This window comes from Oncorhynchus keta, chromosome 22 (assembly GCF_023373465.1).
Source record: "Oncorhynchus keta strain PuntledgeMale-10-30-2019 chromosome 22, Oket_V2, whole genome shotgun sequence".
NCBI lineage: Eukaryota > Metazoa > Chordata > Actinopteri > Salmoniformes > Salmonidae > Oncorhynchus > Oncorhynchus keta.
In genome coordinates this window covers 13839806-13851977 of record NC_068442.1, presented here as the reverse complement: position 1 = coordinate 13851977, position 12172 = coordinate 13839806, and the positions used below count along the sequence as shown (strand labels likewise).

The 12172-nt window shown below is 43.0% G+C and overlaps 1 protein-coding gene across 2 annotated transcripts in view; it reads left to right on the top strand.

Annotated features, from left to right (window-relative positions):
* btbd11b (BTB (POZ) domain containing 11b) overlaps positions 1 to 12172 on the top strand; it is a 138555-nt gene that overhangs the window by 108438 nt on the left and 17945 nt on the right. For both annotated transcript variants that reach the window (XM_052474818.1, XM_052474817.1), the window contains exons 3-5: positions 2351 to 2555; positions 6381 to 6533; positions 6805 to 6970. In XM_052474818.1, coding sequence (XP_052330778.1) covers positions 2351 to 2555; positions 6381 to 6533; positions 6805 to 6970 — 524 coding nt within the window. The remainder of the gene's footprint in view (positions 1 to 2350; positions 2556 to 6380; positions 6534 to 6804; positions 6971 to 12172) is intronic.

Here is a 12172-nt window from a genome sequence, read left to right as displayed (position 1 = left end):
CTAAGCTTGTGAGCCAATATATTTATTTCATTTCATTTGAGATTTTCATGAATAGTTAACATTGCGTTATGGTAATGAGCTTGAGGCTATAATTACGCTCCCGGATACGGGAATGCTCGTCGCAACAGGTTAAACATATCAAAATATATGTTATATTTGAGATTCTTCAAAGTAGCCGCCATTTGCCTTGATAACAGTTTTGCACACTCTTGGCATTCTCTCAGCCAGCTTCACCTGGAATGCTTTTCCAACGGTCTTGAAGGAGTTCCCACATATGCTGAGCACTTCTTGGCTGCTTTTCCTTCACTCTGCGGTCCAACTCATCCCAAACCATCTCAGTTGGGTTGAGGTCGGGTGATTGTGGAGGCCAGGTCATCTGATGCAGTACTCCATCACTCTACTTCTTGATCGAATAGCCCTTACACAGCCTGGAGGTGTGTTTTGGGTAATAGTCCTGTTGAAAAACAAATGATAGTCCCGCTAAGCGGAAACCAGATGGGATGGCGCACCGCAGCATAATGCTGTGGCAGCCATGCTGGTTAAGTGTTCCTTGAATTCTAACTACATCACACACCATCACATATCCTCTATGCTTCACGGAGGGAACCACACATGCGGAGATCATCCATTCACCTACTCTGCTTCTCACAAAGACACAACGGTTGGAACCAAAACATTTATATTTGGACTCATCAGACCAAAGGACAGATTTCCACCTGTCTAATGTCCATTGCTCGTGTTTCTTGGCCCAAGCAAGTCTCTTCTTCTTATTGGTGTCCTTTAGTAGTGGTTTCTTGACCATGAAGGCCTGATACACACAGTCTTCTCTGAACAGTTGATGTTGAGATGTGTCTGTTACTTGAACTCTGTGAAGCATTTATTTGGGCTGCAATCTGAGATGCAGTAAACTCTAATGAACATATCCTATGCAGCAGAGGTACTTCTGGGTTTTCCTTTCCTGTGGCGGTCCTCATGAGAGCCAGTTTCATCATACTGCTTGATGGTTTGTGACTGCACTCAAAGAAACTTTCAAAGTTCTTGAAATTTTCCGGATTGACTGAACTTCATGTTATGATGGACTGTCATTTCTTATTTTAGCTGTTTAGCTGTAAATAGGGATATCTTCTGTATACCACCCCTACCTTGTCACAACACAACTGATTGGCTCAAACGCGTTAAGAAGGAAAGAAATTCCACAAATGTACTTTTAACAAGGCACACCTGTTAATTGAAATGCATTCCAGGTGACAACCTCATGGAGCTGGTTGAGAGAATGCCAAGAGTGTGCAAATCTGTCATCAAGGCAAAAAAGTGGCTACTTTGAAGAATCTCAAATATAAAGTATATTTTGATTTGTTTGACACTTTTTTGGTTACTACATGTTTCCATATGTGTTATTTCATAGTTTTCATGTCTTCACTATTATACAATGTAGAAATACAAAATAAAGAAAAACCCTTGAATGAGTTGGTGTGTCCAAACTTTTGACTGGAACTGTATATATATAGTAACAGAAGTGTACGGTGTGATAGGGCCCAGGTGTTTCAGAATGTCCTGCCATGATAGAGATGTAGAAGTATATAGCCTACAGTATGTTTCTAATGCAGAGTAATACATAAAATGTGTGTTTCTGCTCTATACAGTAGCAAAAGGGTGAGGACTAATACTTATTGTGTCAATGAGTTAAATACTGCAGCCTTTGAAACCCACATTCAGTTTTACTGATTCTCAGTGGGATTGTATCTGGGCCCAGCTGTCTCATTGTCTGGCTTCCACGTCTGTGTGGCATTAGAAGGCAATATGTCGTGTCCCTTCAGCCCAGTAAAAAGTTTGTGGGAAACAGTTTTTGGCAAAGAGTGTTTGCATACTAAGCGTCTGGAGAATATTCTAATTTTATGAGGAAATCTTTTTAAGCAGAGAGTTTGAGTGCCACTGCAGGCCCTTAAAGTACATGATGATTATGCAGAGCATGAGTAAATAGCAAGGAGAGTATTATGTATATAAATATTCATCTTTCGTAGAAACCATTCGTGGCTACGTTTTTACTCGACAAAATCTCCTTTAGATAAGATAGTTATGAACTCTGTCTGTCTGTCTGTCTGTCTGTCTGTCTGTCTGTCTGTCTGTCTGTCTGTCTGTCTGTTTTCAGGGTGCTTCTTCACCATGGGGTCTAGACATTCCCAGTATAATCTATCGACCCTTACAGTGTGTTGTGTGTGTGTGCATGTGTGTGTGTGTGTGTGTGTGCAGGTGGACATTCCCTCCATTTCATGATGACCTTCTTTTTGTCCAGCTCCTGATATTAATATGGATGTGCGTACCCCCACCATCCTTTCATTGTGCACTGCAGGTGACCTGGTCTCCCGGGCCATGCACCACCTCCAGCCGCTGCATGTGAAGAACCACAGCAACGGGACGCCCATCCACCAGAAGAGCAGCTCAGTGCACTGGGAGCCTGAGGCGCTCTATACCCTCTGCTACTTCATGCACTGTCCCCAGATGGAGTGGGAGAACCCCAACGTAGAACCCTCCAAGGTTACCCTGCAGACAGAGAGGTAACACGCACACACAGAAACAAACACAAACCAGCAGGAACACAGTGACGGACACACTCACACACCTCATGGGATATACGGGCATTCAAAGTATTCACATTTTCTTACGTTACAGCCTTACTCTAAAATTGATTAAATAAATAAAAATGTATTCAGCAATCTACACACAATACTCCACAATGGCAAATTTTGCAAATGCATAAACAACATAAATACCTTATTTACAGTATTATTCAGACCCTTTACTATGATACTCGTAATTGAGCTCAGGTGCATCCTGTTTCCATTGATCCTCCTTGAGATGTTTCTACAACTTGATTGGAGTCCACCTGTGGTAAATTCAATTGATTGGACATGATTTGGAAATGCATACACCTGTCTATATAAGGTTCCACAGTTGACACTGCATGTCAGCAAAAATCAAGTCATGAGGTCGAAGGAAGTGTCCTTAGAGCTCACAGACAGGATTGTGCCGAGGCAGAAGGGTACAAAAACGATTTGGCAGCATTGAAGGTCCCCAAGGACACAGTGGTCTCCATCATTCCTAAATGGAAGAAGTTTGGAACCACTAAGACTCTTCCTAGAGCTGGCCACCTGGCCAAACTGAGCAATTGGGGCAGAAGGGCCTTTGTCAGGGCGATGATCAAGAACCTTATGGTCACTCTGACAGAGCTCGAGAGTTCCACTGTGGAGATTGGAGAACCTTCCAGAAGGACAACCATCTCTACAGCACTCTACCAATCAGGACTTTATGGTAGAGTGGCCAGATGGAAGCCACTCCTCAGTAAAAGGCACATGACTTGGAGTTTGCCAAAAACCACCTAAAGACTCTCAGACCATGAGAAACAAGATTCTCTGGTCTAATGAAACCAAGATTAAACTCTTTGGTCTGAATGCTAAGCATCACGTCTGGAGGAAACATGGCACCATCCCTACGGTGAAGCATGGTGGTGGCAGCATCATGCTGTGGGGTTGTTTTTCAGTGATAGGGACTGGGAGACTAGTCAGGATCGACACAAAGATGAACAGAGCAAAGTACAGAGTGATCCTTGATGAAAACCTGCTCCAGAGCACTCAGGATCTCAGACTGGGGCGATGGTTCACCTTCCAACAGGACAATGACCCTAAGAACATAGCCAAGACAACGCAGGAGTGGCTTCGGGACAAGACTCTGAAAGTCCTTGTGTGGCTCAGCCAGATCCCAGACTTAAACCCGATTGAATATCTCTGGAGAGACCTGAAAATAGCTGTGCAACAATGCTCCCCATCCAACCTGGCAGAGCTTGAGAGGTTCTGCAGAGAAGAATGGGAGAAACTTCCCAAACACAGGTGTATCAAGCTTGTAGCGTCATACCCAAGAAGACTCGAGGCAGTAATCACTGCCAAAGGTGCTTCAACCAAAGTACTAAGTAAAGTGTCTGAATATTTATGTAAATGTGGTACTTCCATATTTATTTTTAATAAATTAGAAAACATTTCTAAAATCCTGTTTTTGCTTTGTCATTATGAAGTATTGTGTGTGGATGGGGGGGGGGAGTATTTAATCCATTTTGGAATAAGGCTGTAACGTAACAAAATGTGGAAAAAGTCAAGGGATCTGAATACTTTCCGAATGCGCTGTACATGGGCTGTTATGTTGATGATGTAGATAGACAGTTAGGATTCACATTCATCCATTCATCAGACGGGTAAGACACAAATGTCATGGTAGTACTTTCATTCTGTCGTGAACCAAAGCCATTCTGAAGTACGCGACACACACCTGCATTTAGCTTTCACAGTGAGCCTCAAGTCTCCCACGTCCCTTAACCAGATGTTTAAATATTTAAATGGAGTCAATTGACAGCTTGTTAATGTACATTAAGCCCTAACAATCACATGCAGGGGGAATCAGCAGGAAATTATTATTGAAACACGTATGGCTTTACTAAATTTCTCTCACTGACATAGTCATTTCATTTCAATACAAGTTATAGGCTGTATGGAGTCCATGTTTTAGAATGGTATTATGCGTTAACCAACATTTCCATGATGTCGATTCTGAGATCTCTCCTATACCTTAGACTTTGGTGTACTCTTAAAACGGCAAAACAGCTATCTATAGCTGTCTATCTACACTGTTCATATTTACACTGGCTTGGAGTTTTTCCTGGCCAGGTCACCTGGTGAGGAAATGCTCCTATACATTATATAACCTCACAGGACCAGAATGTCCTGAGGATATGAGGAAACCTCTGTCAGGGGAAGGGGAAATGGGTGAATAAGCTGACAGTTGATGCAGAGCAGTCCTCCTCCGGTGCTCTACACTTTACAGCCCTGTAATGGAGAACTAACTGCTAATGTGTCTTCCAGGTCTCCTTCCCCAGTCTGCTTCAGCTCTGAGCACCACAAAGAAAGGTTCCTAATGAACAGATTTGTAGAGCAGAATTGGGAAAGCTGCGTGATTCCAATCGTGTTTTAAAACCTTGCCTAGGTCTACACTTAATTGGAAATCTTCAAAGAGAATGGTCGGAAACACGTCTTAAAGCTAGCCCGTGAACTATGTCTGAGCTTTTCTGTTGGTTTTGTAGTGGAATATATTGGCCGATAAAATATACACTACTTCATGATGTGGTGTTGTGCCTTTTGAAACGCTGGTACAGATTGTGTCATAGTGCCTCAAGGTCACATGTTTCACAGGACTTTGAAGGGAGTAATTTATATTTGCATGTGTGCAGTGATGAAAATTTGAATAATTAAATAGCAGGATTCTCCCTCAGGCTAGAATACTACTGATGAATGACAGACTGATTATAAGTGACAAATATATGACAGATGTACAGTGCCATTCGGAAAGTATTCAGACCCCTTCACTTTTTCCACAGCCTTATCCTAAAATGGATTAAGTAAATAAAAATCCTCAGCAACCTACACATAATACCCCATAATGACTTAGCAAAAATAGGTTTTTAGAATGCTTTGCTAATTTGTTAAAAATAAAAAACAGAAATACCTGATTTACATAAGTATTCAGACCCTTTGCTATGAGACTCAAAATTGAGCTCAGATGCTTCCTGTTTCCATTAATTATTGATTATTAAAATTGGATTATTAAAATTTCTAAAATCCTGTTGTTGCTTTGTCATTATAGGGTATTGTAGGTAGATTTATGAGGTGAAAAAAACAACAAATGAATCAATTTTAAATAAGGCTGTAACCTAAAAAGTCAATGTGTCTGAATACTTTCCCGAAGGCACTGTACATGTAGGAGTGAAGCTGGGGCTGGACATTCAAGGCATTGAGCTATCTTGTGTGAGATAATATGCAGTGATCTAGAGTCACATCAGTATTGTTCAATATTAACATTACATGTATATTCATATTCATATTAATAGTAATAATGTCTATGACTGACAGGTGTACATACATATTAATATGTTTCTCCATCCTCTAAAGAACAAATACAGTTAAATGGGAACCAGCTGTTAGGGTCTCTGAATAAAGGAGTAGCATAACTGTGCTCCAAGACACTGATCTAAAGTCACTTTTAAATAAATGACAATGGTTAGAATGTCAGATTTGTGTAAGCTAAGCAGATCCTAGATCTAAACCAGGACAACTTTTACCTGTACCAGTCAGCCCATAGTTAATATTGATGACTCCTGTGCGTGTGTGTGTGTGTGTGTGTGTGTGTGTGTGTGTGTGTGTGTGTGTGTGTGTGTGTGTGTGTGTGTGTGTGTGTGTGTGTGTGTGTGTGTGTGTGTGTGTGTGTGTGTGTGTGTGTGTGTGTGTGTGTGCGCGTGTGTGTGCGCGTGCGTGTGTGTGTGCGTGTTAATGTGTCTGCAGGCCTTTCCTCGTGCTGCCTCCCCTGATGGAGTGGATCAGGGTATCGGTGGCTCAAGCTGAGCACCGCCGCAGCTTCTCAGTGGACAGTGACGACATCCGGCAGGCCGCCAGGCTACTACTGCCAGGGGTGGACTGTGAACCACGCCAGCTCAAGTACGGCATGGAAACACACACACATGGCACGCAGGCTCGATACACCTACACTCAACAATATGAACTCAAACAGACACATGCACACACACTACCACGGATGGACCCATGTGCACACACACACACATGCACATACACACACACGCACTCCAACACACACACTCGAACACACACACACCTCAAGTCTTTTAACACACAAATAATTTCTGTCCAGAATCATTGTCACACTCTAAATTCAGCTCATTGATTTCCTTTCCTGTGATTTCCCTACCAGGACGGATGACTGTTTCTGTGCTTCCCGCAAGCTGGATGCAGCCTCTACAGAGGCTAAATTCCTCCAAGACCTGGGCTTCCGTATGCTCAACTGTGGCCGGACCGACCTGGTGAAACAGGCTGTCAATCTGCTGGGGCCTGACGGCATCAACAGCATGAGTGAACAGGTTAGTTAGACACACACATACACACACACACACACACACACACACACACACACACACACACACACACACACACACACACACATTCACAGGAACACACACACACACACACACACACACACACACACACACACACACACACACACACACACACACACACACACACACACACACACACACACACACACACACACACACACACACACACATTCACAGGAACACAGGCACACACACACATTCACAGGCACACACACACACACACACACACACACACACACACACACACACACACACACACACACACACACACACACACACACACACACACACACACACACATACACACACACACACACACACACACGCACACTGCCTGGGGAACAGAACATAGAGCAGACATAACGCAAAACCAAGCAGACACCTTGCAGGCAGGCAAGCACTAGCAAAGATGCTTACACACACAAACGCACGCACCCCTTCGGCCTCATATACACATGGATGGATGCCCACACCCACAACCACCCACCCATGTTCTCAACTCAATTTGACCTGCCACTTTTTTCTGCTCTGTGGTAAACGTGTGAAACTCAGTATTGCCCACTCTCTTCTACACACATCAGTCCATTGGGACAACACACACACACACACAGCTACGTCTTACTATACTTGTGAGGACTTTTTGTGGACCTAAAATTGATTCCCACTTAAAATCCTATTTTCCCTAATCCCTAACTCTAAATTTAAACCTAATCCTCACTGTTGAACCTTTAACCTGTATTTTTGCTGCTGGTGTTTTCTCTAAGATTTGGAAAGCGGCACATGTCCTCCCCCTGAATAAAGGCCGGAGATCCTTCTGATTTACATAATTACTGCTGAAAGTTATCTTGCTTAGCCAAGGTACTAGAATCCCTGACCCAGCCAAGAAATGTTTTACCTTCTCACTCTATTCTAAATATGCACTAGTCTGGTTTTAGATGATGTGTTGAATTGGCTAGATTATAAAAAACATTGTGCTGCCCTATTTATAGACCTTACCAAGGAATTCGACACCATTGACAATTCCCTACTCATTCAAAAACTTTTTGAAATGGGCCTGGACAAGGAATCGTGCAAATGGTTTAAGAGCATTCTAACAGACAGGACACAAAGTGTGCTTTCTGATGGGGTCAATTCTATTTCCTCAATATTACGAAAAGTGTACCGCAGGGGTCGGTATTGAGACCTGTTCTCTTTACTATTTATATAAATAATATTGGTCTATGTATTAAATCCTGTAATATTTATCTGTATGCAGACGGTATGTTTAGGTATACCATTGTTCTAACTGTAGACCAGGCATTGTTAGAGCTGCAATCTGATTTTGTTGCATTACAGAAATCCCTACTTAATGCGGGCAAAACTAAATATTGTTCTCTAATTCATGGCACTCACAACGAGTTGGTTCCCGCCCAAAAATATCTCGGTGTCTGGATTGATAAAGATTTAAATGTAAAAAAACATGCTCAATGAGCGAATTAAAAAGTTTAGATATAAAGTGGGCTTCTGTTTTAAGAATAGATCTTGCCTCACCATGAACAGTAGGGTAAGTTTTAATACATATTACTGCTTCCTGTATCAGAAGGTGAGCTGGACCTCACTAAAGTCCCGTAGAACCCTTCATTACTAGATTCTTGTTTACAAAGCTCTGCTCAACAAGCTTCCAACATAAACTATATATAGAAAAGTATGTGGACATCTCTTCAAATTAGTGGATTTGGCTATTTTAGCCACAGCTGTTGCTGACAGGTGTATAAAATTGAGCACACAGCCTTGCAATCTACATAGACAAACATTGGCAGTAGAATGGCTTTACTGAAGACCTCAGTGACTTTCAACTTGGCACCGTCATAGGATGCCACCTTTCCAACAGGTCAGTTTGTAAAATGTATGTCCTGCTAGAGCAGCCCTGATCAACTATAAGTGCTGTTATTGTGAAGTGGAAACGTCTAGGAGCAACAACGGCTCAGCCGCGAAGTGGCCACCCATGTAGGCCACCCAAGCTAACAGAATGGGACTGCTGAGTGCTGAAGCGCGTAGAGAGCAAAAATGGTCTGTCCTCAGTTGTAACACCCACGGTCGAGTTCCAAACTGCCTCTGGAAGCAATGTCAGCACAAGAACTGTTTGTCGGGAGCTTCGTGAAATGGGTTTCCATGGCCCCGCACCAGACACAATGCTAAGTATTGGCTGGAGTGGTGTCAAGCTCGCCACCATTGGATTCTGGAGAAGTGGAAACGCATTCTCTGGAGTGATGAATCACACTTCACCATCACAATCTGGGTTTGGGGGATGCCAGGAGAACGCTACCTGCCCGACTGCGTAGTGCCAACTGTAAAGTTTGGTTGAGGAGGATTAATGGTCTTCGACTGTTTTTCATGGTTCAGGTGAGGCACCTTAGTTCCAGTGAAGGGAATTTATCTATTTTGATTTATTTTTTGTAACCCCTTTTTCTCCCCAATTGGTAGTTACAGTCTTGTCCAATCGCTGCCACCCTCGTACGGACTCAGGAGAGGCCAAGGTCGAGAGCCATGCATCCTCCTAAATACGACCCTGCCAAGCCATACTTCTTCTTGACACACTGCTCGCTTAACCCAGAAGCCAGCCGCACCAATGTGTCGGAGGAAACACCGTCCAACTGGTGACCGTGTCAGCGTGCATTGCGCCCGGCCCGCCACAGGGGTTGCTATAGCGCGATGGGACAGGAACATCCCTGCCGGCCAAACCCTCCCCTAACCCGGACGACGCTAGGACAATTGTGTACCGCCCCAATGGTCTCCCGGTCATGGCTTTGCTGTGACACAGTCCTGGATCCCACCCGGATCTGTAGTGACGCCTCTAGCACTGTGATGCAGTGCCTTAGACCACTGCGCCACTCGGGAGGCCCGTGAAGGGAAATCTTAACACTACAGCAAAGAATTAGATTTTAGAGAAATTTGTGCTTGCAACTTGTGGCAACAGTTTGGGGAAGGCCCTTTCCTGTTTCAGCATGACAATGCCCCTATGCACAATGCGAGGTCCATACAGAAATGGTTTGTCGAGACCGGTGAGGAAGCAATTGCCTGGCCTGCACAGAGCCTTGACCTCAACCCCATCAAATAACTTTGGGATGAATTAGAACGCCAACTGCGAGCCAGGCCTAAGCGCCCAACATCATTGCCAATCTCACTAATGCTCTTGTGGCTGAATGGCAGCAAGTCCCCACAGCAATGTTCCAACATCTAGTGGAAAGCCTTCACGGAAGAGTGGAGGCTGTTAGCAGCAAAGGGGAGACCAACTCCATATTAATGCCCATAATTTTGGAATGAGATGTTCGACGAGAAGGTGCCCACATACTTTTGGTTATGTAATGTATCTCACTTCACTGTTAAAATATCAAAATATGTTTGCATGGTCGGTTAACTGACCCCCTGGATTAACTCTTGAGATCTCGCTTGTCTCCACAAAGTTGGTCAATCCGCCTTTAGTTTTAAGGCACCACAGTTAGGGAATACTTTACAAAACAAATTACACCGGGATTCCCGGTGCCGATAGGGCAGTTTTAAACTCTGTTGTTACATTTAATTGAAGTATGCAATTGTTTCTATTATTACTTGTTGTAATAACATGATGTAATATATTTACAGTTGAAGTCGGAAGTTTACATACACTTAGGTTGGAGTCATTACAACTCGATTTTCAACCACTCCACAAATTTCTTGTTAGCAAACCATAGTTTTGGCAAGTCGGTTAGGACATCTACTTTGTGCATGACACAATATATTTTTCCAACAATTGTTTACAGACAAATTATTTAACTTATAATTCACTGTATCACAATTCCAGGGGGTCAGAAGTTTATATACACTAAGTTGACTGTGCCTTTAAACAGCTTGGAAAATTCCAGAAAATGACGTCATGGCTTCAGAAGCTTCTGATAGGCTAATTGACATAATTTGAGTCAATTGAAGGTGTACCTGTGGATGTATTTCAATGCCTACCTTCAAACTCAGTGCTTCTTTGCTTGACATCATGGGAAAATCTAAATAAATCAGCCTCAGAAAAAGACCTCAGAAAAAAATTGTAGGCCTCCACAAGTCTGGTTCATCCAGGGGAGCAATTTCCAAAAGCCTGAAGGTACCACGTTCATCTGTACAAACAATAGTACGCAAGTATAAACACCATGGGACCACGCAGCCATCATGCCGCTCAGGAAGGAGACGCGTTCTGTCTCCTAGAGATGAATGTAGTTTGGTGCAAAAAGTTCAAATCAATCCCAGAACAACAGCAAAGGTCCTTGTGAAGATGATGGAGGAAACAGGCACAAAAGTATCTATATCCACAGTAAAACAAGTCCGATATCAACATAACCTGAAAGGAAGAATCCACTCAGCAAGGAAGAATCCACTGCTCCAAAACTGCCATAAAAAAGCCAGACTACAGTTTGCAACTGCACATGGGGACAAAGATTGTACTTTTTGGAGAAATGTCCTCTGGTCTGATGAAACAAAAATAAAACTGTTTGGCCATAATGACCATCGTTGTGTTTGGAGGAAAAAGATGGAGGTTTGCAAGACGAAGAAAACCATCCCAACTGTGAAGTACGGGGGAGGCAGCATCATGTTGTGGGGGTGCTTTGCTGCAGGAGGGACTGGTGCACTTCACAAAATAGATGGCATAATGAGGACACAACTGGGCAGAACAGAGCTGTGGGCAGAACTGAAAAAGTGTGTGCGAACAAGGAGGCCTACAAACCTGACTCAGTTACACCAGCACTGTCAGGAGGAATGGGCCAAAACTTATTGTGGGAAGCTTGTAGAAGGCTACCTGATACGTTTGGCCCAAGTTAAACAATTTAAAGGCAATGCTACCAAATACTAATTGATTGTATGTAAACTTCTGACCCACTGGGAATGTGATGAAAGAAATAAAAGTTTAAATAAATAATTATCTCTACTATTATTCTGACATTTGACATTCCTAAAATAAAGTAATGATCCTAACTGACCTAAAACAGGGATTTTTTACTTGGATTAAATGTCAGGAATTGAGAAAAACTATGTTTAAATGTATTTGGCTGAGGTGTATGTCAACTTCCGACATCAACTGTATATGTCATGATCGTTTGAAGCATACTTGGACCAACGTGCAGCGTGATCTGGGTTCCACATCTTTTATTAGAAATAAGTGAA